Genomic DNA, 25132 nt, shown 5'->3' with positions numbered 1-25132 from the left:
CAATTAGCACAGACCAACACCTTTGGCACGAGGTTGTTGTCAGATAGGCACCCAGATGTGGAGCATTATATACATGATGAACCATTAACCTCGTGAGGTGCCTCTTGATGCTTATTGGCGTGTGGGTACCAGATCACTGTTGCACAGTATTGTCTCCATAAAAACGTAGGTGACAATGCAGAACAAATATGCAGCTAAGAGCGGAGTGCTGAGATGGTAAAAAAGTGGGACACTAAATAGGGATCCTGAGATGGAACGATGAAAGAATTCATAGGACAGTAATGAAGGGCAACCTGTGAACATCAAGTTTCCCCTTTCATGGTACAGAATTTAAGAACCAACATATATATATACATATATAGAGAGAACTTAACATTGATTTCCAAAACTTCACTGTAAAGAGCGGGTTTCTCTAATCCTGTGGGACTCTCATTACAAAATCCAACTGACCCAATTTACATCCTCGGAAGTCTTCAAATCTTCTTTCCACCACTGGTGGACCTTCCCAACAAACTATGTATCCTCTCAACACCATGTGAGGTATAGGGTATTTCAGCTTACACTTATCAGAGTACTCACCATCTTTGCAAGAAATCGTGCTGGGATGCAAGATTGATTAGACAACAAAAGGGTCCTGGAGACATCCGTTAAAACCGGGATACCAGCGAAATCCACTTCTTCAGGAGAAATGTGCACAACAGGGCCTTCTCCAGTGCACACCATGCACACCTCCTGTTCCAAACAGTAAAAAAAGAAACAACTTTTGAAAATCAAAGATCAGTCTGCTCTGGGCAGCCCTACTTAAAAGCAGGTGAAAAGCTGAAATAAAGTAGATGTGATCCTGAACATAGCAGGTTACTGTGAAGGTCAGCAGGTAGAAAACAGAAGTTTTGTGCTCATCACTACACTTTTTTGTTCTGAATGTTGGACAAAAACTACTAGCATTAATCGATTTGTAACTTGACCCTGCTGTGTACTAGAGATACCAAATACAATCACACTTTGGTATTCCTATGATGTATATATAAATGTATCCCCCATGAGGTCTGGAAATGTAGACATACATTTGAGAAGTGTGAGGGCTAAAAAATATGTTTAGGGGGACACTGTGAATGAAATATCTGTGAAAATGGAACCTCTAAGTGTACATGTTGTGCCTTTAAGAGTTTTGCATTGTAGAACTTGTTAACATCAGAAAATAGGTGTTTTGTTTGAATGGTATGGGAGTGGGGACCTCTGTGCCTAGTTTGTAATGTGCACTATGTAGTGGAGAGCATGAACCACTCCCTATCTATGAGAGATCAGATAGTAACCATCTCAGGCACCTGCTTCTATATGTTAAAACTCTTGTGGAGAGTGTTCCACCTCCTCCCTTTATCAGTAAGTAAGATCCTGTTATGGGGATTCTGCACATACACAGAACTATGCGCAGGAAAACAGGACCTTGGTGTATAGGGGTTGTACCTACCTACCACCTTAGTACCCAAAATCCCCAAACCGACTAGCTATAGTGTCTCATTTGTTCTCCTACATAATCACGAAGCTACAAATGATTAGACAACCCAGAACACAACACTCTTGACTCTCTCAGGAATCGCGGTAGCAAGACATACCCTTTCACTCACTCACTCGTACTTGTCCACAATAAGAATTGGCAGAGTCAATGTAATAGTTCAAAATGTTTATTTTAACTATGGTGCTCCATAATGCAGTATACAAGTCACTACCATCAGCGAAATGAATAAACTCAAAACAATTAGCATTGTTACAATTCCATAGAATATAAAGGGGGAAGTCATTATACCAAGACAGTGGAAAAAGGACTATAAGGCCTAACCACCCTCCCCTTGTTTGGAAGAAGTCTTATTATAAAAGACCTTAAAGCCTAGATGGAAGCTTTACATCATAGGAACAGCATAGCTCTTCTCCATGGAAAGGTCTCTCTCCAAGTGTGTTTGAACAACATGCATCCCCGTAATATCAAAGCACGAGAATCTCCATCAGTGCAGCTGTGTTTAGCATGTTTTGTCTAGGTGCTAGGAACTGACCAGAACAGAATAACAAGGGGCATTGTTTATCGACCTGGTAAATTGTGTTCAGACTAAACTCCAGGAACTGAGCAGAGAACGTGAAAAGCAGACAGTACTCATGTAAAAGGGATAAACGGGGTCTTCCAAAATAAAGTCATGTAGTAACATGCACAAAAGCAGCATCATGCCAGCAGAGCTCAGGTTAACTTAGCAATGTCAACAATGACCCTAACAGCCATATAATAACCCAGATTCAAGCTCTAGTAGTCAGTCGCCTCGACTACTGTAATGCCCTTTTTGCAGCAGCAAATGACACTATGCTGAACAGGTTGCAAGTGGTTCAGAATACGGCAGCGCGTATGGCCCTTGATATGCCTCCTAGAACTGCATCTCATAGGTAAAAGAATGAAGTTTAAAATCTGCTGCTTGATCCACAAAACAATCAATGATAGGGGTCCTATATATCTTGCGGAAAACTTGTTCATTACCTACCTAGCACATCTCTGCATTCTGGAGAGAAGGCTCTGCTTGTTGTCCCCCAGTATAACAAACTCCGGTCTGGTGGCAAAACCTTTTCCTATCTAGCCACTCAATACTGGAATGCGCTCCCCGTTCATTCATACAAGTGCCTGAATTTTCTTCAGTTCAGGAAGCTCCTGAAAACTGAACTTTTTAACAACTGATCGCCTGTCCCAGCCTCCTAACCTTTGCTTATAGCGCGGAAATACCCCTTCTGGGCTGAGTCCAGTGCTCTATAAATCCTTCATTCATTCATGAACAAGGATGGGGTAGGAAGTGAGGGATAGTTATGTGTGCTGCATGTACAAACCCGTATAACTTGTAGTCTGAGAGTTATTTAGGTCAAGGACAAAGGGGTAGATGCTGGGTTTTCACAGACCCGGAACTCAGTTGAGAGGCGGATGAGTTAGTGTGCACCTCGTATGGAATAAACGAACGAACAAGGAGTCAGGAAGTTAAGCCCGGAGATACGATCCGTGAGGCGCCAATAAGATGTGGCACCTTTAACTCACTAATTGTACTATTGAGATACCGCTGTTTGTCCGGTAGAGATTCATTCCTGGGTGTTCTATGCTGTTCTACAGGGATTACTCGACTAGACTGGTGTCTTTAGGAAGAGATATCCTTATATACCCTAGTCCTGATGAGGCCCTAAGCAAGTTGGGCTGAAATGCGTCGACTGTTTGAATTGAAGAAGCCCTTGACAAATCAAAATTATTTGTACAATTGATATATAAAGTACTAAAAATTTGTTTAGAAGTGTATTTTCCTCTTAGTACTATTGAGTAGGGCTATCTGAAGCAATGGAATGCTCGTATTCAAAAAGTGAGGGCATCCATACTCACTAATAGGGGAATAAGGAATAGAGGATGGATTCCTTGTTCATTTGTATTTAGTTTTTGCTAGAATGGAGTAGCCCCTTCGGACTATTTGCTAGAAAATCTTTTTTTTCCTTTTTTAAGAATTTTTTAGATTTTTTTGATTTGATTTTCTTGTATGCCATATTTGTATGTATATTTGAACATATGATGTGCTGACACTTTTTGCACATTGATACATAAAAAGATTTTGTCTAAAGCTGTTTTCGGGCAATGATATTGATTAATGAATGATTAATTCAGAGAGAGCACCTAATTTTGAAGGAATAATTAATGTTGTCCTTCTATTTACAGTTCAGTACTGATTTATTCCAACGCATTACGTGTATTTTTGTACATTTATTTACCCAGATACGGTTGGATTAACTGGGTTACCCCCTTCATATATTGTGTGGTTACTCCACAGCATTTTCAGGGCTCATCATTCCTATCTCTGGTATGTGCCTTAACAACAAGGAGTAGAACAATTAATTTGTTTTTAGACTGCCACAAGCACAGCAGAACATGCAGAAAGCAAAACACCCCAAAGGTCAACACAAGTACCAAAATCCAGACAAAACCAGCCTCTAACAGAGAATGTGTTTCGGACAAAGTAATAGTGACGAACACTGCACACATTGGTCAAAAGGATTACAGGCCAGTTCGGAAACAAAAGGACTTGCAACTTCTTTTCCACAGGAGTTAAGGAAACCTCATCTTCCCAAGAGAGTTCAAGCTCCTGAGAGTGTTTGTCTGACATCTAGTGTGTGGCCAGACTATAAAAACATCACCTAGGACATGATGTATGCTCACCTCCCAGGAACTTCAACTGAAGGACACAGCGCTTCCTGCCCTTTTGGCAACACAAAACAGATGTTTTTACAGATGGATAAGCTGGATCCAGCTATCAGACAACCTTCAAAGAAGCAATACAAGGAAAATGACAACCAGGATCCTGATCCTAGCATATGACAATCAAAGTGATGTTGCAGTGAATACCCATCAGATCAGCCAGAAAGGTCACACACAAAGATTATTGGCTAGATCCTTTTCTGGATGCACCCTACATCCATAAACATTGTTGATTTCAGCAATGTGGATCTTAAAAGGTTCGATTATAGCATTGTAGATTAAAATCTGAACACTACCAGTTTGCACAATAGAAGTTCAAAACTATCAGCAGTATGTGCTGAGCACAATCCTGCAATGGGTGAAGTAACCAATCAGGGATTCGTAGTAAGATGGAGGAATCCTTACAATAGAGATGCATGATAAAGATGACCGCAGGTTAGAGAGGAGGTAAAGCAACCGTTCCTTAAATAAGATAGGTCTCAGGAGAGGTGTAAGTGGTATGTGCTGGAAGGGCATAAGATAGTGTGAAATATACTAAATTGAGAAATGTGTGGTCTCTAGGTTTCGAGCAGCTCACAAAGCAGGACCCAAAGAACGTACAGTAGTTGAGTAGTCACACAGGAGTACGTTTAAATAAATGCAATATGAGAACGCGTGCTCATTGGGTTGAAAAGCTTAGGAGAAACTGGCACCCTTTGTTTAATTTTAGGATACAGCATCAGGAACAAAGAGGCTGCACAGGCCATGGCAGACTAAACCACATCTGCTGCAATGCCGGCATGTGCCTTTCTTCTCTTCACATTCCCTACAATTCCTTCCATGTCCCAATTTGAAGAATGGCCCAACTCATTGTACCCCCATGGTGGATATTAGTGTTGAGGGGGCAGATGTATGCCGGTTGAACAAGTTACCTACCTTCGGTAACGATATATCTGTAAGAAACATAGGTTCGTTCTAGATTCCTTACCTTAGAATTACCCCCAGGTGTCAGACTGGATCCAGAAAGTTTTTAGTCAGCAGTACCCCAGCGCGTCGGAAAGTGGCATCAGTCTAGTTCGTCCACCCTCGCATTCAGGGAACCTGCCAGGGTTAAGCCCTGATGTTCCAGCGATGTCCAGATGCGGAGGGCTTCCTGGCATAGGGTCCACGACCCCACCCCGCCTTGTTTGTTGCAGTACCACATGGCGGTGGTGTGTCCGTGAACACCTGCACTACTCTTCCCCGGACAGAGGGAAGGAATGCTTTGAGTGCAAGACGAATCGCCCGAAGCTCCAGAAGGTTGATGTGGAGCTCGGACTCCGCCGGAGACCAGAGGCCTCTGATCTCCGCCTGCCCCATGTGGCCCCCCCATCCCAAAAGTGATGCATCAGTCACCACTGTTAACTCTGGTTGAGGAAGGGAGAGGGATCTGCCATCGACCCAATCCTGGTTCGTTAACCATCACTGCAATTGGTGTGCAGTGCCCTTCGAGATCTGGACGCAATCGGACAGGTTCCCCTGATGTTATGCCAACTGGACCTTCAGGTCCCACTGCAGAGCCTGCATATGCCATCTGGCATGGTCCACCAGCAGGATGCAGGAGGTCATCAGTCCCAGTAGCCGGAGGGTCATCCTGACCGAAACCCGGGATAGAGGCTGAAAGACCAGAATCATACCCCGAATATCCCGGACCCGCTGTTCAGGAGGTTAGACCCGAAACTGCGTTGTGTTCAGAACCGCTCCGATAAAGAAGGAGCTTCTGAGAGGGAGTCAGGTGTGACTTCGGCACGTTGATGGAAAACCCCAGCGAATGCAGGAGGTTGGCTGTAGTCTGGAGGTTGGAGACGACAGCCTGGGGAGAGCCCGCCTTTAACAGTCAGTCGCCGAGATAGGGGAAGACTGGAACTCCTGATCTGCGCAGATCAGCTGTGACCACCGCCATCACTTTTGTGAACACCCGAGGGGTGCTGGTAAGGCCAAACGGGAACACGGTAAACTCAAAGTGCTCGTGGCCTTCCATGAACTGCAGGTAAAGCCTGTGGGACGGGGATGTGGAAATAAGCGTCCTGCAAGTCCAACGCTATCATCCAGTCTCCAGGGTCGAGGGAAAACAGGACCTGCGCTAGCGTCAACATTTTGAACTTCTCCTTCTGGAGGAAGCGGTTGACGTTCCTGAGATCCAAGATAGGACGCAGGCCTTTGTCCTTCTTGGGCACCAGAAAGAAGTGGGAATACCAACCACAACCTACTTCTGGGACAGGAACTCGCTCGATGGCTCCCTTGGCCAAGAATGCCGAAACTTCCTGTTGGAGAAGGGCCAGATGATCCTTTGACATGCGATGGTACTGAGGAGGAATGGCGGGGTTAGTCTCGAAGGGGAGGGAGTAGCCCCTTCGGACTATTTGCAAAACCCACCTGTCCGACGTGATGGTGCGCCAGTGGGGGAGGTGATGGTGAATCCTGCTGCCCACTGGTGGCCCTGAAAGGTCGGACTAGGAAGGTTTGGAGGATTCTGCAGAGGGGGCTGTGGTGGACTGGCCCGCCCGCTGGCCTCCAGAACCACGGCGGTGGTTCCCACGTCCCAGGCCACGCTGGGGCTAAACAGCTTGCGCCGGCCTGTGGCTCTGTGCGGGGCACCCCTTCCATAGCCACGAAAGGGACAAAAAGCAGACTGCGCAGGGCGGGTGGTGGCAAGGCCCAAGGACCTGGCCATAGCCAGAGAGTCCTTAAAGCGCTCCTGCACATTGTCTGCCTTGTCGCCGAATAGGTGACGGCCATCAAAGGGCATGTCCATAAGAGTGGATTGGACATCCCTTGAAAAACTAGTCGACCTCAACCAGGTATAGCGCCGAAGGGCTACAGATGTGGAAATCGTCCTGCCTAGTGAGTTGGCGGTATCCAGCCCACAGCGGATGGTAAACTTCGCTGTGTCTCTTCCTGCGGCAACTGCCTGAGAGAGTACGGCCCGGGCCTCCTCTGGGCACTGAGGCAGCACTTGCGCAACATTGTCCCACATGGAGTGGGTGTAACGGCCCAACAGTCATGCGTTGTTTACCAACAGCAGTCCCAAGCTGGAGGAAGAAAACATCTTCCCAAGATGGTCCAGTTTTTTGGATTCCCTATCAGGTGGAGCGGTAAGAAATGCACCCTTAGAGGTGGAGGCTTGGACTAACAAGCTCTCAGGGGTGGGGTGTTGGGAGAGGAAAGTGGAGTCGTCGGGGCCGTGCGGAGGTGTCGGGCAATCATCCTATCAACAGGAGCCCCTGTGCTGGGCCTGGACCAGGTGCCAAAAAGGATATCTGTTAGGGCTTCATTAAACGGCAGCAGGGGCTCCGAAGAGCTCGCTGCCGGTTGAAGCACCTCTGTCAGGAGGTTAGTCCTGACTGCCACCGTAGGTAGCTCGAAGTTGAGAGCCTTGGCCGCTCTACGTAACACCACTGCGTATGACGCTCCCTCCTCCGTAGCCACGGTAGGAGGAGACAACATGCCAAGATCTGGTGCGGTATCCAGACCACTGGCTTCCCCCAGTTCCTCTCTCCAGTCGGGTTCATAACCTAACTGGTCTGTTAGAGAGTCCCCAGACCCCTCCTAGCCCTCCTCACTCTCCTCTGCCTGCCAATCTGGTCTCAAAGAGCCAGGGTAGAACAGGGGCACAAAAGTACCCGTCGTCTCCGGGTCTGGTGTCGGTCAACGTCGGTCCGGCTCCGTGTCTACCTCGAGAAGGCTGGTCGCGGACGTCGTGCCGGCAGAATCGTCGCCGGGGGAGGTATCACAAGGTCGACCAATCCGGATCCAGGCCTGAATCCAAGGGACCCTGCGGTGCGGAGGCCGGAGCCGCCTATGCAAAACACGTAACCTCTGACACCATGAATCCAAATTTGTTTTATCTCCAGTAGAATTTTTTAGTTATCCCTGGGTTGTAACTTAATACATTAAAGCATTTTTTTGAATTTGTTTTTCTCCAAAACATGTTAGCCCATGCAAGATTGATTAGACAGTTCCCTTCTTGCCTTCGTTCTTCTATAGAGTGTATACAAAAAGCATATTCTATACATAAAAAACATATTTACAATAGACAAACATCTATACAATTTACAGACATGAAACATATTGGTGCTGCCAAGCAACGAAAACTGCGTTTCAACAAAAAAGTAGTAGTCATACTCCTTTCTAAATAAACAATGCAGGGACTCCTCTCATTGATGTCCTCACAGTGCGCTAATGTTATATGCCAATAGGAGGTCGCACCACAATCTGTAACCTAGTTTAGAGCCATACGCCGTAGGCGCTACTATGTCTGAATCCAAGACCAAAGTTTATACTAGGTTCTTTTGACGATCCTCTCTGAAAGATAAGACCTTCTAACTGGCACTTCTTGTGACACAGGTCTTCATCAGGGTAAAGTTTTATCAGGTGAGTCTTTATCAAGGAGGACTTGTAGTACCTGTGTGATTAAAAAGTGGGAGCTGGTGAAACTCTATTTTTGTTTGTTCTGTTTACAGACACGTATAACTCCTAAACGTGAGTATTACATACCAAATCTGGTTTTTGTGGACGACTTGGAACTTCTTTGTACCACACTCAGGATGGCACGTAGCCTGAAAGGAATAATATATGTGCCTTGTTACTAATGTTTGTTTCACCAAACATCTCAGCTCTATTATTCTCTTATTATTCACGGTGTTAGGGATTACTACAATCACCCGGGTGTTGGGGTTGTGGCGTGGTGGATAAAATATCACTTGTGTCTAAAGACGCGTGGTTCATGACATACCGCGGGAGTGGCTTATCTTATACATCGGGTTAAAGTGCCTGACGGCGGGTTGTTATCTAAACCCAACAAAGTCTATGCAGGCCAGCATGCTTACATCGCGTGCTACGTCTTTGATGGAACGGGAAAAAAGAATAAATCACAAATGTACCTGTGCACACTCAAGTCTTGTACATACAGGCCATCGAAGGTTCAGGGCCCCCAGCTGAGTTCCCGGGGCCCGAAGGCGCGCCGGCGGACTCGTGCTGCCCAAAGATAGGCATGCATCGCTTCCTAAGTGATGAAGCTGGGCTGGTGTCGCTCCAGGTCCCGGGAAGGGAGGGAAGCCCGGAGTCAGCACTGTGGGCTCCCTCACACGACTGGGACCTCGAACCACGTGGAGCCGACTGCCGGGCCTCGAGAAGCTTTCGGGACCGCTCCCGCAAAGACTTCAGATTCATGGTCCGGCAGTTGGAGCATGACTTGGGGTCATGGTCGCACTCCAGACAAAAGAGGGACACACGGTGCATATCCGTCACCGACATCAGTCGGTTACAGGAACCGCAATCCTTGAAGCGGGTCATCCCTCGTGCACCAGGAGTCGATGGACTCAAAAACGATGTCGACAAAAGTCGAGAAAAAGTCAGTCAAAAAGTGACTGGGGGTACCACTCTCTCCGGATCTGCGCTTGCTGGCGTGGAAAAAGAAATAACTGACATCAGCACGCGAGGGGGGCGTCTATGTAGCTACCGCAACATCATCCCAGCGACCACGATGCCTACAACGAACGCGGAGTCGACCAACGCCACCTTCCGATGCGCAGGGGTACTGCGGATGAAAAACTTTCCGGATCCAGTCTGACGCCTGGGGGTAATTCTAAGGTAAGGAATTTATAACTAACGGTTTCTTTCAGAATTTGGCCCATTTGTGACCGCAAAATTGGGTCTGCCCTATGCACAAACCATATTTTGCGAGTCGGTAATCTATTAACTTGCAAAATATTGTTTGCGACTCGCTATTAGGAAGGGGCGTGCCAGGAGCATCCCTTCCTAATAGCGATTCTCAATGTAATGTATGATTGTTGTGCGACCATATTTGCGGCTGCAAAACACTCACAGTTTACCACGTACTTCAAGTAGGTGGTAAACCACTCGCAAATGGGAAGGGGCCCCCTGTTAATGAGGCATGCAATTTATGACCCCATTGGGAATCGCAAACAGTGTCTGAGACACTGTTGTACATTCACTTTTGCGAGTCGCAAATTGTGAGTCGCAATTCGACGCAATTTGTGGCTCGCAAAAGTGAATGGTCGTACATCTGGCCCTTAATGTGATAAATACTGCAGTAATGATTCTGCAGTCAGATCTTGATTGTTTTTTAGAATTTCACATATATGTTAATAATTCTTATTCTCCATATGGAGCATGAGCCATAGTTTGCTTATCTGTATCGAAAAAGAGCTCCTGGAATGCAGTTTTTTTTAATTGGGGTATTATCAGGAGAGGACCACTCTCAATATGAGGTTTCGCCTTTCACTGTACATTTTGAATATAGATTCTAAGAAAACGATTTAAACCACCTGTGTGAAACATCTGGAAACCAGTGTTGTGGCAGGGACAATGTTATATTCTGCTCAGGTTTAGGACTTTTAAGGCTGCAGCATCCTGGGTGTTGTGTGGCCATCAGATTAAGGGTCATGACAGTTTGATGCAGAACCCACTGATGTAACCAATATGAGAACTCTAGGGCTTGTGATTACTGTACCCTAAATCACTAGACTTGGCAATTATAGTTCTATCATCTAGAATATCATCCCGATCACTTGGTTGACTTAGATTTGAAGTGATAAATTGTAATAATCCATTTTCACTCTGAGGTTGTTCTTCTGGTATCATCATCAATATGCTTTCATATATCATTCAAAACTGTAGGGCAATCGCAAGGTCAAAGTGGGTGGGAATAGTCAAGTCTCCAGAGGCCAAATAGATATAGGTTCTTAATTTTGCTATGATTCACAGGTGAGCGTTTCCATTTTGCAGAAGTTTGATTTAAAATGGTTTTAACCATCTACTGCTCAACTCTCAAGAGGCATTTACCAAGTCCAAAGGTGTGATGTCATTTTATAAAGTTTTAAGATGGTCCAGGAGTTCAAGGATTTCATAATGTCAGGGAGAGGGGAAAGGAATATATAGAAAATCAGCTGGGTGATTATAGAGCACTAGGGGACACTCATCCAGCACCTGGATGTTGAATAGCTGAACCTCAGAATGTGTGGACAGATGGCATCGCAACACTTTGCTGAACAACAAAAACGTTTTCTGCTGAGGGTTGCCAGAAATTAACTGGAGGAGGTCCAAACCCTTACAGAGTATGTCATTTTAAGTAGGGTTATCTCCAGGTAAGGTTATGCAACAGGTCTGGTCACTTTACCCTGGGGATTTTTACAATAGAACTGTCTGACAGTCCTTCACTAACATTCACATCTCTGGAGATCCCTCACTAACATTCACATCTCTTCAAGCTGTTCAAACATTTCCAGAGATGTAGGTCAGATGATAATGCCATTTCTCAATATATCAAATCTTCAACCTTTTTCATAGTCTTGACCTACCAAAATAGGGTCTATTGGGTGATCATCTTCTTCCCGCTTGTAAAAGTGGTGTCTATTCTCCACACTCATGCCACAGTTTCAGTGAGGAAAGGGAGTCTAGTTACAGAATTCCCTCGATTATGGTATGGAAGTAGACCTGGCCACTTATGGAATATCTGTCTATCCTTAATGAGGAGGGATAGTTGAGGTGTTCTGGTCTAGTAGCCGACTATGAACAACTAGAAGGTAAAGATGTATGTTCTTATAAGCAGGGTACGGAAATCTTCCCTGTCACACACATCCATGCATAACATTTCTGCGAGCACCCCTATTACAGAACAGCAACAGATGTAAGGCACAGGTTTCCTGAAAAAAATCCTCTGGTGGTGAAACTGGTTTGTTCTGCAATACATATAAGAATTTACAAAATGTGACCACTTTGGGAAAATGTCTCATCCCAGGAGGGAACGCTGAAGTTTCTTCCAGAAAGCCTGTCAGTAAAGCACTTAAATGAAGGTCATACAATCTATTACAATTTAGAATGACTGTTATTCCTAGACATATGAATTCTTCCCAATATTACAAAGAGGGAACAGCACAGATCATATGACAATCTTCCATTGAGCAGAAATATTACCCGGTTTGGACCAATTAATTCTTAAAGCCTGAACAAACCATATATTCCAAAGATGTGAAGAATGTTTTCTAACATGTTTTCAGAGTCTACTATAAGAAGACCTCTATCACCAGCATATTGTGAAATACTTTTGTTGGTTATTCTACAAAATATCAAGTTGTAAATAAGGGGAGACAGAAATAACAGAAATTAAATATTGTGATACATAAATATCTTGATGAAAAAATATTGTTGACAAGAATATCAATTTTTGAGGTAATATTGTTTTAAATAATCTCGATGTTTTCAAACATGTTTTCAGTAATATAGTAGTTAAAATATTCTCTTTTAATTATTTTAATATATTTCATTTGATACATTAATTTTATGTTACTATTATCTGATAGACTTCTAGCTGCAGATTCTTTACCTTTGACTTTCCCAGGTGTCAGACTGAATCCTGAATTTTTTTGCAAGAGCAGTACCTCTGCATGCCGTCTGGTGGCTCCGTCCGGCTCCGCATAACATTGCGGTCACCTATATAGACGCAACCCTGGTGCGCGCATCAGTTCCTTTCTTTTTGGGAGCCTCGTTGGCTGTTCATTTTGAAGAGGTTTCAGGCTTAGGAGAAAAATGCGGGGTCCCTGGACCCTTTAGAAAACCAGTTGGAGGTTCGTGCAGTTCTGAGTGGCCTCTCTCCGTGGTTTCTCAGAGCAGTCAACAGTGCCTTCTCCAAGATGGTCCGAAAACTGACGTCAGTGTGCCTTCTGCAAACTGACTGCATCCTTAAATGATCACGATCACCTACTTTCTTAGGAAAAAGCTTACCCTGTTGATGTCCATTCCGGAAGTGTAGTGGAGTAAGCGACCGGAGAGGAGCAGGAGCAGGGCGGAGGAAGAAGCTGAGGCAGCTGCAGCGGTGCGTCTGTGACCTCCACGCTGTTCTTTGGTACTGTGGTGGCGTGGAGCCGTCTCATTTGCTGACCGCAACAAAACCCCCAAAAAACACACATAAAGAGAAAAAGCTAGATTGAGCCCAGCCAGGATTGGGGGCAGCTTCATTTTCCCGTTGCGTGGAGGGTGAAACGGAGTGGCTGGAACAGCGGAGTGTGACAAGGACCACGCCCACCTGCCTGCTTGTCTGTTTGTCTGCCATTTACGATTGACTGATTGCAGCTTCCCCATCAACGTCATCAGTATTACTCAGTAGCCCATACTACCTAGACTGGAGCGAGGAGAACTGGCTGGGATAAAGGCTCAAAGACAGAAACGAGGACGGGTAAGGGGGGAGCAGGCAGAGCAAGGTACTTGGACTATAAAGTGAGTAAACAAGTTATAACTTTAATTGTGATGGATTGTCACGGATCCACTTACATGTTACTAACAATGAAGTATTTAGTATTAAGTACAGCAGCACAGGAGGCATGCAGCAGTGGACGTACAGGCTGCTGCTGAAAGAGAGAGACCCAGGTCCCCAGCGGAAGTGGCCCGGTTAGTACCAGGTATGGCTTACAGGGGTGCCGGGAGTGCCCCGCTTGCCCCCAGGACGCGGACTGTAGTTTCTTGTGGTAGCTATCCAGCAACAGCTATTGGTTATCTGATATCAACCATCAACTGATAGTAGCAACCCCACAAAAACCCCAGCAGTACCGCATTGAACACTGAAGTTTTATTGTCTGTTAGATGATGTTGCTGCTGGCTGTTTTTCTGCCAACATTATCATTATCCTTATCTGAGGAGATAGATACGACAAATTAAAGCACTTAACTATGTGCTGTAGGACAGCAAGAGCAACTGCGGCGCAGAGAAGGATTAAGCCAGCAAAAAGAACCAGACAAAAAACTCCAGAGCAATACTCAGTAATGTGTCTGGATGAAATAATACAGCTGGACACATCGACAACTACCACAATTCTTTCATCAAAATGAAGGAAAATTTGCTCTCTGCACAGGGGTTAAAAGGGGAGAAAATACCAGATTTTTAACCTCGCAATCAAAGGAAGTTCATTTATTAAACATTAGTATATGAAAGGTCTAATTATAGTAATTTAAGAGGCGGGTGCCAAGAGCTGCAGCAAGACGGGCAACCAGTTTATTCAGGCATACTACAAGTAGATATCCATGATAACAATTTAATAGATTCCTTCTCAACTTTAAACTTCAGTAATTGGGAAAACTTAAATGCCACACAGCCGGATCAATAGGAGCACTTAGTAGGACCAGAGACCTGTGAACAAAGATGAATTGAACTATCAGAAATGGCATATTCCATAAATAAAGCAAATATAGTACAGATAAATTATCCTATAGTCCCTAATGTAAACCGTGTGGACTGTAATAGGAGCCAGGGGGATGTTACCACAACTAGTTTGTGCCCTTTTAATGCACCAAGTAGCAGCTCTCCAATACAAACGGAACTTATCAATAGGAAGACCAATAAGGAACCACTGGATAAGGAAGATACTGGGGATAGCTGGGGTGCCCGCCTGTCAACCATGGATGCCATAACAACGGCAATACATCGTCAGGCAGATAAGCAAGAACTACAGTTGGACCTCTTAAACATCTTGGCAGTCCACGTAGTGGGTATAAACAGGTAACTGCAAGCCATAAACAATCTTATTCAGGGGGCGAAAAACATAATTACACATAACAAGTTACATGTCAATGTGCAATTTTAGGGGATAAGCCACAAGTGATGCCTTAAATTCTCACTGAAATGTTGACAGGGGTAAGATCCCAGCCGAAATGTTTACCTGCGACTAATTATACAACAAAGGGAAAAACAGTTTGCAAGAATCAAAATAGAGAACCTTGTTCTAATATCCCAGCTGCACTCAAAACAATCAAATAGTTCAGGAAATGAGCACTTATTGAGATCAGTCCCCCCAAAAGAAGTAATTGAGGCAAAGGATGACGACAACCAATCAGCTGAGAGTCACAAAATGATAAAAACGGAGCAAGTCTTTACAAAAAGGGAAAAGAAAAGGCAAAGAAAAGCACGAAATACGGGAAAATAATCAGACAAAAATCCATACTGCAATTGTTCTCGAAAAATAATACAGCAAAGTTAGACCCCGAGAAAATTAAGGAAACGGAAGTAGACACAAAGGATGTTATGATGGAGATTACTAAGAACACTAAACAAGGAAAACTGGGACTAGAAAGACTCCAGAACGAGCAAATGATGCCTCACAGGTAGGCCAATGGGAACCTTTACAGAAAACCGCGCAGGAACTAACAGAATTCATGAAAATTAAAGTCGCCACCACAAACTATGGGGAAAGAAGACCAAGATGTACCTAAAGATGTGCAACAGGCGTTAGATCAAGCGGCACGAAAAGAAAGCCAATTTGTAGGAATAAACCGGGATAAAAGCCGAGAACAACAGGAAGACAAAGTTATAAACTTACATGGAAAGAGGAGGATACACTGTAGTTGGGATCAGTCTTTGGCTCCTCAGTGGCAGAATCAAGACAACTGAATGTTTTCCTCAAAACTAACGCAACAGTACCTCAGTACCAGCAGGAATTCCAACAAACCCAGCATATTAATTCTCAAGAAGATAGGAGAAAAAAGATGCCCGTGTATAAAGACAAGTATGCCACTCAGGGAAATAAAGTGCTGTTAATCCCTAACTATAATTCAAATGGGGCTTTTGACATCCTAAATAGAGGAACCATCATAAAACTTATAAACGTAATTAACAACTTGGCACATATTACCTCTTTAGACTTAACTTCAGTGGAATTTAGACCACATCCATATAGAAGTAACAGAGAAGTGACCCTTACAACTTGGGCAACGACTGCTATAGTAATGTCAATAATGGAAAAACAAATCATCTTTAACTCATGGGGCATTGAGCTACAAAAAAGTGAACCTCTGAAATATCCTGGACCGCTGCAACCTGGCAAAACAGGAGGAGGATCACTCTTAATAAGCTCTCAAGACCCCATTGAAAATGGACAGAAAACCTCCACACTCAATTACAACTCTGGGAGGGGGGGGGGGGGGGTGGGGCATTGACATCGGCAACATATGGATGTAATGTTTAATCGGTCCTGACAATAAAACACAATATGCTGGGTTACAGCTAGCCCTTCTAAACATCTGTTCATGGAACACACATGGATTGAGTAATATTTTACAAGAGGAAGACGCAAGATCGTTTTTGCAAAATTATGATCTAATTCTGTTACAGAAAACATGGTGCCTGGAGGCACTGCACATTGTAGGTTATGTAGGGTTTCAATGCTCAGTGGAAAAATTCTTGAACTATGGTCATCCAAAAAGGGGTCTTATTACATATTGCTCAACCAAATACAACTGGGTTAAAGAGTATTTGGACATGGGACTTAATTGGCTTCAAGTTTTTTAACTGAATCCTAAGGTGGTAACTAAGGCCTGTAAGGTATTGTTGCGTATAAATGTTTATTTACATCCAAATAAAGCAAAGAAAGAGGCACATATGGCAATATTTATCAAAATAATACAAATCTTATAGCAGCAATATAATTATGCAATAATATTGATAAGCGGTTATTTCAATACAGATCTGTCAAATTGGTGCACTCGGGAACAATCGCATGGAGGCTAACTTTAGGAACAAATTTGAGAAATTAGGATTTGGAATTTTGAATGGAAATTCAAAGGAGGATTCCGCAGCATCAATTACCTTCATAAGTGGTAGAAAAATCTTGGAAATCGTCTACACTGTAAATAATGAGGCAGCTTTGTCTGATGTTGGACACTTTCGAATTCACCCACACTTAGAGAGTTATCACTTTCCACACTCAATTGGGATCTTTTATAATAGCACTTAGATCCTGATTACAAACAACTTAATGTCTCCACTGATAACATAGGACTTAAAACGCTTAAGATGGCAGGGTAAGGGGGTCGAGGAATTGATGGCAGAAGTCTACCACAGTGCAGGAAAAATCAAGTTTACAAAAAGTAACTTAAATGTGCATGAGGAAGTAGAATCAGAAATCGCCAAGAGTGTAATTGTGCGGCAACACCTGAGAGATTTGCGATTAGCTAAATGGCCTTTAAAACACCAATGGTTGAAACGCATGCAAGGACCTAAAATAGGAGGGGGTAGTATAAGGAACCCTTGAAACAATAAGGATCTACGGAGGCAAAAATCTCAAAAGACACAAGAAGCAAGACTTGTGGCACAGGAGCAAGGACAAGAAAAGAGACTCAATGATATCCTGCTATAAAAACTACAAAAACAAAAAATTAAATGTAAGTAAAGTTGCTGGGAAAAAAAAAGAAGATATACCGAAGATCTATGGAACAAACTTCTAGAGTCCAGTAAACAACAATATAGTAAAACATTCTGGCAAATAGTTAATGGCTTGGTATTAGGAAAGGAAAGGCAAGATAATGCAGTATTTGATGCAGCATCTTCGGAAGCCAGCGTCCTTACTATGTACTCAGTGCCGGAAACAATGAACAGCAATGACATACTGTTGACCCAAGCCATTGGTAAATCTACCCAAGGAATTCAAGAAAGTAAAGAGAAAATAAAGTCTTATATAAGGAAAGATCGAATGACCCTATTGGGCAATGTTGAACATCTTAAAGGAACAATAAAAAGATTCAAACTTGAGGGAGCACCAGGCCAAAACGGTATCCCAAACGCCTTATTTAAAACAGACGTAGATTATTGGGCTCAATATTTAACTCCAGGAGGAGCCTAGCGCGCAACCAAGATGGCCGCGTAGGTGCGAGGCTCCCGAGGACCTCCGCGACCTCCTACATTTATCCTGTCTTCATCCTGATTCGGTTGAGGGGACTGTGTTGGTGAACCTGAGCCGAGGTGGTACCCGTTTTCCGTATTTCAATCGGACCCCGTGTGCCGTGCTGGGCATCGATTGAAGTTTGCGGCCTGCTCCTCTCCTGACCCCGGACTAGAGTTGGGGGGTGATCCAGTGGAGAAGTGAACAACAACGGCGGGACGAGCCTGGCGAGTCGCGTACCCCACACTTTCACTTTCGCTTTTGAGCCCTCTTGCCATTGTCGCGAGTGGGATCACGGCCCTTCTGTGTGTGGTGGTTGCCTCGCTGGGGGACCCTGCCTGCCCTGCGGGTACCTGCTCCGCCTTTCTGAGGCGACCTCTGGGGTCCTTGGTCTCGACTGTTCGCTCTCCGTGGTAGGACTCGTGGGTGTACGGGATACAGGACGATGGCGACGAAGCAGGATGGCGAGAGGCCAAAGGCCAAATCGACCCGGCGTGGCGCTGCAACTCAAGCCAACATTATGGATCGCTATACCCTACCGAAGGGTTCTCCCGGCGGGTCGCATAGGTCCCCTGAGTGCCCCGCAGATGCCCCGGCTTTGCCGACGGATCTGACTTTGCAGGACATCATGGGCGCCATCACGGAGATGAAGACCTCGGTGGGTCAACAATTTGATACCCTGGCGCACAAACTCGACGCGGTTCTCATCGATGTTAACCTTGTCAGGGCAGATCTTTCCAAGACAAATGACAGGGTGGATTCTTTGGCTCACACCGCGTCGGGCCTCACGACTGAGGTGGCGGCCCTCCAGACGGAGGTACGTCGGCTCCGGCAGGCCAGTGCGCTCACGGATCGGCGACTGGAGGATTCCGAGAGTCGGGCCCGGAGGAACAACGTTCGCATTATCGGGGTGCCAGAGGGACTGGAGGATTCGGTGGCGGATCTCTTTGTGGAGGATCTGATTTCTAATCGTCTGCAGCCTCGAGGTTTGAGTAAATTCTTTGCGGTGGAGAGGGCCCATAGAGTTCCTGGTGGCAAGCCGAAGGTCGGAGCTCCCCCGCGGCCTCTTATTGCCCGTATCTTCAACTTTCGGGACAGGGATGCGATCTTACAAGCTTCTAGAGTGCAGGGGCCGCTTAAGCTGGAGAACGTGGAGGTGAACTTCTATCCTGACTTTACTCAAGCGGTCCAGAAGCAGAGGCTGGGTTTCATGGGCGTTAAGCGGCGGCTCCGAGATATGAACTTGAAATACGCCATGCTTTTCCCGGCCAGACTGCGTGTGGAGTCCGAGGGTCGCTCTCATTTCTTTGACCGTCCGGAGACGGCCGGGGACTGGTTGGACACTTTGCCTAGGGGACATGATCGAGAGGGTGTGGGGGCCGCGGGAGGAGAGTGCCCACTGGACCGGGCCAGCGGTATTGATACTGGGGCTAATTCCTGATGATGCCACCTTTCGGCTGTGCTCAGGGTTTCTTGACTGTCGTGCTTTGCTCCCCCTCCCGTGGAGGTTGTGGTGTGTCTCGAGGGGGTTCTCTTTCTCCTCTAGGGGGTCTTTGTAGTTTAGTTCATGCAGGGGTGACAGGCACACTGCAAGTTGGGGGGGCTGTTTGGGCTCGTGCAGGGAGGGGGGAGTTTTGTTTGGAATGTTGGGTTGGGGTTGGGTATTGTTTGTTTGTTTGTACCACAAGGCAGACATATTGTTGTGTTCTATTCAAGGTGCTCTCTGGGAGGGGACAGATTGGTTTTGGCTGTGATGGGGGGTAGGGGACAGACTTCTTTCCTGGAATGTTAACGGACTGGGGGACAGGATAAAACGGGGGGTGGTCCTGCAGTTCTTAAAACGGATTTCACCTGATATTGTGTTCTTGTAAGAAACACACCTTATTGGTAACTCCTTCTGTGCTATGAATAGGCGGGGCTATCGCCTTGTGGCCCATTCGGGCTTCACCTCTGGTTCGAGGGGTGTGGGCATTATGGTTAAAACCTCGCTCCCGTTGGAAGTTGACGAGGTGCTCCATGATGACAGGGGGCGATATACGGCTCTGGTGGGTAGATGGGAGGGTAAAGTAGTTGTTTTGGTTTCTGTTTATGTCCCGCCGGGGTTGCAGACGACTACTTTTGCTGATTTGGGGCGCCTTCTTCTTGGGCTGCCGGAGGGTATCTTAGTGGTTGGTGGGGATTTTAATGCTGTGGTCCCTGGAACTGAGGATCGTCACCCACCCAGGGATCTCCCCCGGGCCCAAACTTGGTTGTCTGGCCTCTTAGATACCCTGGGTCTGGTGGATTGTTGGCGGCTAAAACATCCTGCGCAGGTACAATACACCTTTCATTCCGGGGCTCATGGTAGTCTTTCGAGACTTGATTATGTTCTGATGCCAGCGGCACAGGCGGGGAGGGTCGGGGAGGTGCGGCATCTTGCTCGGGGTATTTCAGACCACTCCCCTCTCTTGTTGCACTTTGATATTGTCCCGGGGATGGAGGGGAGGGTGATCCCGATCAACCCCTGGTACCTGCGTAATCCCGCGATTCGCGCAGATTTGATCAAATCCCTTGAGCAATATTTTGGAGATAATGTGGGATCAGTGTCGTCTGCGGTTTCTCTGTGGGAGGCGTTCAAAACGGTACTCCGGGGGGAGGCCCTGTCCCTCATTTCCCACTCCAAGAGGTGTGAGCGGGAGGAGGTGACCCGTATCGAGTCTGGATAAAAAGGAGAGAGCGAGTCGAGTTGTTCCGCTGGTTGAGAGAGTGGAGGGTGTGTATGTTACTGAGCCGGGTGAAATTGTTGATTGCTTCGCAGAGTATTTTCGCGGGGTGTATTCCCCGGTATCTTCTCGCTCGGAAGAGGATTCCCGCGACCTGCTTAAAGATATTGCGTTGCCTTCCCTTTCGGAGGAGGATAAATCGTTGATGGACGCGACTCCGACGTCTGAGGAGATCGCTCTGGCCATACGTTCAGTCGCCTCTGGCAAGGCCATGGGTCCTAATGGCCTTCCCATTGAATTGTACAAATTGCGGCCGGATACATTGGCGCCGCATCTTCGTGATATGTTCCTTGCGGCCCGGGCGGCGGGTTCCCTCCCGCTGGACCAGCGTCTAGCCACTATTGTGGTTATTCACAAGGAGGGGAGGCCGCGTGATCGGGTCACTTCTTACAGGCCCATTTCGCTTTTGAATGCGGAACCAAAAATTCTGGCCAAGGTGCTGGCTAATCGGCTGGTCAGCGTGGTGTGCGACCTGATCCATCAGGACCAGTCCGGTTTTATCCCTCATCGCAACACCGCGCTTAACCTGCGACGTCTGCATGAGGGTTCCGTTTATACGTGAGCCAGACATTTTGGCGTCCCTGGACGCCACTATGGCATTCGACACGCTTGAGTGGCCATATATCTGGGCGACGCTGGAGAAGTTTGGGTTTGGCCCGGGATTCATTGGCTGGGTGAAATTGTTGTATTCCGGACCGCTAGCCCAGGTGGTGGTGAATGGTAGAGTGTCGGCTCCTTTTGAATTGGGTAGGGGCACGCGACAGGGTTGCCCGCTGTCGCCTCTCCTCTTTGCGCTCGCCTTGGAGCCCCTGGCGGAGTGGCTGCGGTGGCACCCTTCGATTCGAGTCTCTCTCTACGCGGACGATATTCTTTTGTATCTTGCTTCCCCGCGTGAATCGTTGATTGTGTTAGTGGATGTGCTGAATTCTTTTGGCCGTAACTCAGGCCTAGTCATCAACTGGGCTAAATCCTGTGTATATGTCCTCTCAGGGGAGGCCCCTATCCTCCCGCGGCGTTGTCCTATCCAGGTTGCTCAACAGGGATTTAAGTATCTGGGTATTTTTATTACCCTGGATTCTGCGGCCCGATACACACAGAACCTATTCCCCCCCCTCCAACGTTTGAAGGCGGATGTGGCGCGTTGGAGGCGCTTGCCGCTCTCGCCGCTCGGCCGGGCGGCGCTGTTTAAGATGATGTCGCTGCCACGGTTTTTATATGCCTTGCAAAATACGATGGATGTCGTTCCGGCTAGTTACTTTCGGGAGGTGGAGGGTCTGCAACGCCAACTGTTTTGGGATGGGAGGCCGCGGATCGCCCTCGCGAAGCTGACGCTCCCGTGGTACGATGGGGGGGTCGCCCTCCCCGACATCAAACGTTATTACTGGGCCTCCCAGCTGGCTGCGATAAACCACGGGCTTTATGGGCCCGCCCTTCATCCGGCTTTTGAAATGGACAAATTGTTGTTGCCGGGTGGCGACTACAATCGTGCGCTCTACTCTAGATCGCTCGACGCACGTTTGACTGGTCCGACACGGGTCGCGGTACGGGTGTGGCATGCGGCAAACTCGGCGATGGGGTGGAAAGATCGGTTGACCCGGGCGACGCCAATGTATGCTCTGAACGACTGGGTTGTTTGTGGACGACGAAAGGCTTCGAGAAGTGGGACACGATTGGCATTAGCAGGGTGGGCGATCTTTGGACGAAGGGGGGATTTAAAGCGTTTGATGTGCTGAAAGCGGAATACCAGTTGCATGACAGGGAGTACTTCCGGTATGTACAGGTTCGCCACGCGTTGTCTTCCGTGTTCCCGGAGGTCGCGTCCATCCCGGAGTGCTCCCCCTTGGAGGATAGAGTGCTAGATGGGCATGTACCGGATGGCACTATCTCATTGATCTATAAAAAGCTCATCAACGATCGCTCGGGACTGCTGGCTGCCCTCCGTGAGGCATGGGTCGCTGATGGATTGGAGCTGGACGACGAGGATTGGGTATCTGCGGTGGCCTCCCCGAAAGAGGTGGCCATACCGGCCCGCCTTCGTTTCGTCCAGCTCAAAATACTCCACAGGGTTTACGTTACGGGACCGGGCCTGATGCGCATGGGATACGCGGTGGATGGGATGTGTAAGCGTGGGTGTGGCATGTTAGGGACCTTCCTCCACATTTTGTGGGAATGTCCGGAGGTGACTCGATTCTGGCGTGGTGTGCATGAGGTGTTGCAAGCGGTCACGCATGTTGCGCTGCTCCCCGAGGCTAGGAGGTGTCTGCTGAATGTGTGGGAGCCGACTGATTATACGGTGACGCAAACGTGGTGGGTGACATTGGGATATATGGTGGCCAAGCGTGACATAGCACAATTGTGGGGCTCCCAGGGGTCACCCACGATTTCGGTATGGAAGGAAAATATGGATTGGTGTATGTTCCGAGAAAAGGTTGTGTATGTGGCGAGAGGTAAGCCTGGGAAATGGGTAAAGGTGTGGGGCCCCTGGAACTCCTACCGCGGCGGGATCTGTACCCCGCCACTGACGCCCGACCTGGCGGCGGCCCTGTCTCCCTAGTCTGCACATTCTCTTGATTCTGTGTTACCGTAACCACTTTGTTTCTGCCCCTGCCCTTCCCCCCCTCTTATTCTTGTAGGTTGGTAGAGCCCTCCCGAGGGGAGCACATACTGTTGCCTAGATTTTTGCCGCCTTGTGGGTTTGTTTCTCGTTTTTTCATTTAAAATGAAACCGCCATTTGGGATGTTTGGGCAATGTGGCCGCAAATGATTTTTTGATCTGTGGGACTTTTTACTGCTTGCTGCTTGTGTTTATGAATATGTTTCATGGTCTCACTGTCTACTAGCGGCCGGCCTGAAGGTTGTAGGCCCATACTTGTATATCTCTTGAAATCTGTAATAAAGGTTTCCAAAAAAAAAAAAAAAAATATTTAACTCCAATGTTTATCTTTTTTATACAAATCAGATACCTGAGTCCTGGAAAGGCAATATTATCCATCCAACACTTAAAAATGGTAATCCAGCAATACCCCTCAATTACAGGCTTATAGCATTAAACGATGTTGAGGCGAAACTCTATGCATCCTGTGTACTGGAACATCTAAAGACATGAGTAGAAGAAAAACAACTAATACCAAAATTCCAGACTGGATTTAGAGGGGGAATGGGGACAATGACCAGCCTTACAGCATTAACTTTACTAATAGAGAAGGCGAAACATATAAAAAAAAAAGAAAAAACATTTGTTGCATGTTTTATTGATCTTAATTCTGCCTTTAACCGTTTTGCCTAGAGGTCGTTTATGGAAAAAAACTGGAAGAATAGGGAGCCACGGAAGAACTACTAAGGGCGATTGTACAACTATATATGCAAACATGGGCACAAGTTAAAACAGAGGATGAAAGCCATGTGACATACAATATTAGGACAAATAATGGTCTTAAACAAGGATGCAACTTGGCCCCAAGCCGGTTTAATTTATATCTATCAGATCTGGCTGCACCTTGGATTTGGAAAACAACCATCCACCAATCCTTGCAGCAGAGAAATTGGGCTGTCTACAATATGCGGACGATATAGTCTACTAAGTAAAACACTAATAGGTCTACAACGGAGTATGAATGCCATAAACAAGTACATGGTAAATCAAGGGCTAGATCTGAATCTAAGCAAAACCAAAATGATTTAGTTGGTTGACTTTAAGTTTAAAAATTATGCGCGGTGGTTGGATGGAAAAAAACTGGAGAAAGTACGCTCATAAATATCTGGGGTTCATTATGGATAAGCAAATGTCTGGTAAACCATACATGTTATCTATATCAGGCCAAGGCACAATCATTAACATATGGATTCAAAATACTAAAACAAAAATTGAATTGTTAGTCGTTAACCGATCTACTTAAGGTTACGGAGGCTCGGCTATTACCCTCACTATTTTATGGTACAGAAATTATGTGGGGTTTGGGAATAGATATGTTGAACAGAAGCCAAATAAAATGTTATAGATACTTATTCAAAATTCCAAAATTGGTCTCACCTGCTCAAATACGTTTAGAGTTTGGATTAAAAAATCAGGCACATCAGTGTAAAAGTGCTTTTATAAAATTGTGTTGGAGAATGCCAGCATCAGAAAAAGGATCTATCAGCAACTTATGCTGGAAGGAAATAGAGGAACAGCAGCATAGTAGTACAAAAGCGTATTGGGAAAGTCATTCAACTCAAGCTATAAAGGATTTAGACATAAAAGAAGCATGGGGAGTAACATGGGGAAAGCATCTTTCAATCAAGTGCTAAGAACTGCAACGTGAATAGCATCAAATCAAACAGATACAAATCCATTTGCACTAAGGAGACATGCCTGGACAGCAATACATTTGTATTCCAATTAGGCCCTCAAGGGTAGCTGGGAGAACATTTTTCATTATGATTAAAACA

The 25132-nt window shown here is 46.2% G+C and overlaps 1 protein-coding gene across 1 annotated transcript in view; it reads right to left on the bottom strand.

Moving 5' to 3' along the window:
• HYDIN (HYDIN axonemal central pair apparatus protein) overlaps positions 1-25132 on the bottom strand; it is a 2467744-nt gene that overhangs the window by 1716808 nt on the left and 725804 nt on the right. The window contains exon 18 of the mRNA XM_085640020.1: positions 580-732. Coding sequence (XP_085496146.1) covers positions 580-732 — 153 coding nt within the window. The remainder of the gene's footprint in view (positions 1-579; positions 733-25132) is intronic.

The sequence above is a fragment of the Triturus cristatus genome, chromosome 12 (assembly GCF_964204655.1).
Source record: "Triturus cristatus chromosome 12, aTriCri1.1, whole genome shotgun sequence".
Classification (NCBI taxonomy): Eukaryota; Metazoa; Chordata; class Amphibia; order Caudata; family Salamandridae; genus Triturus; species Triturus cristatus.
This window is presented reverse-complemented; position numbering and strand designations above follow the sequence as displayed.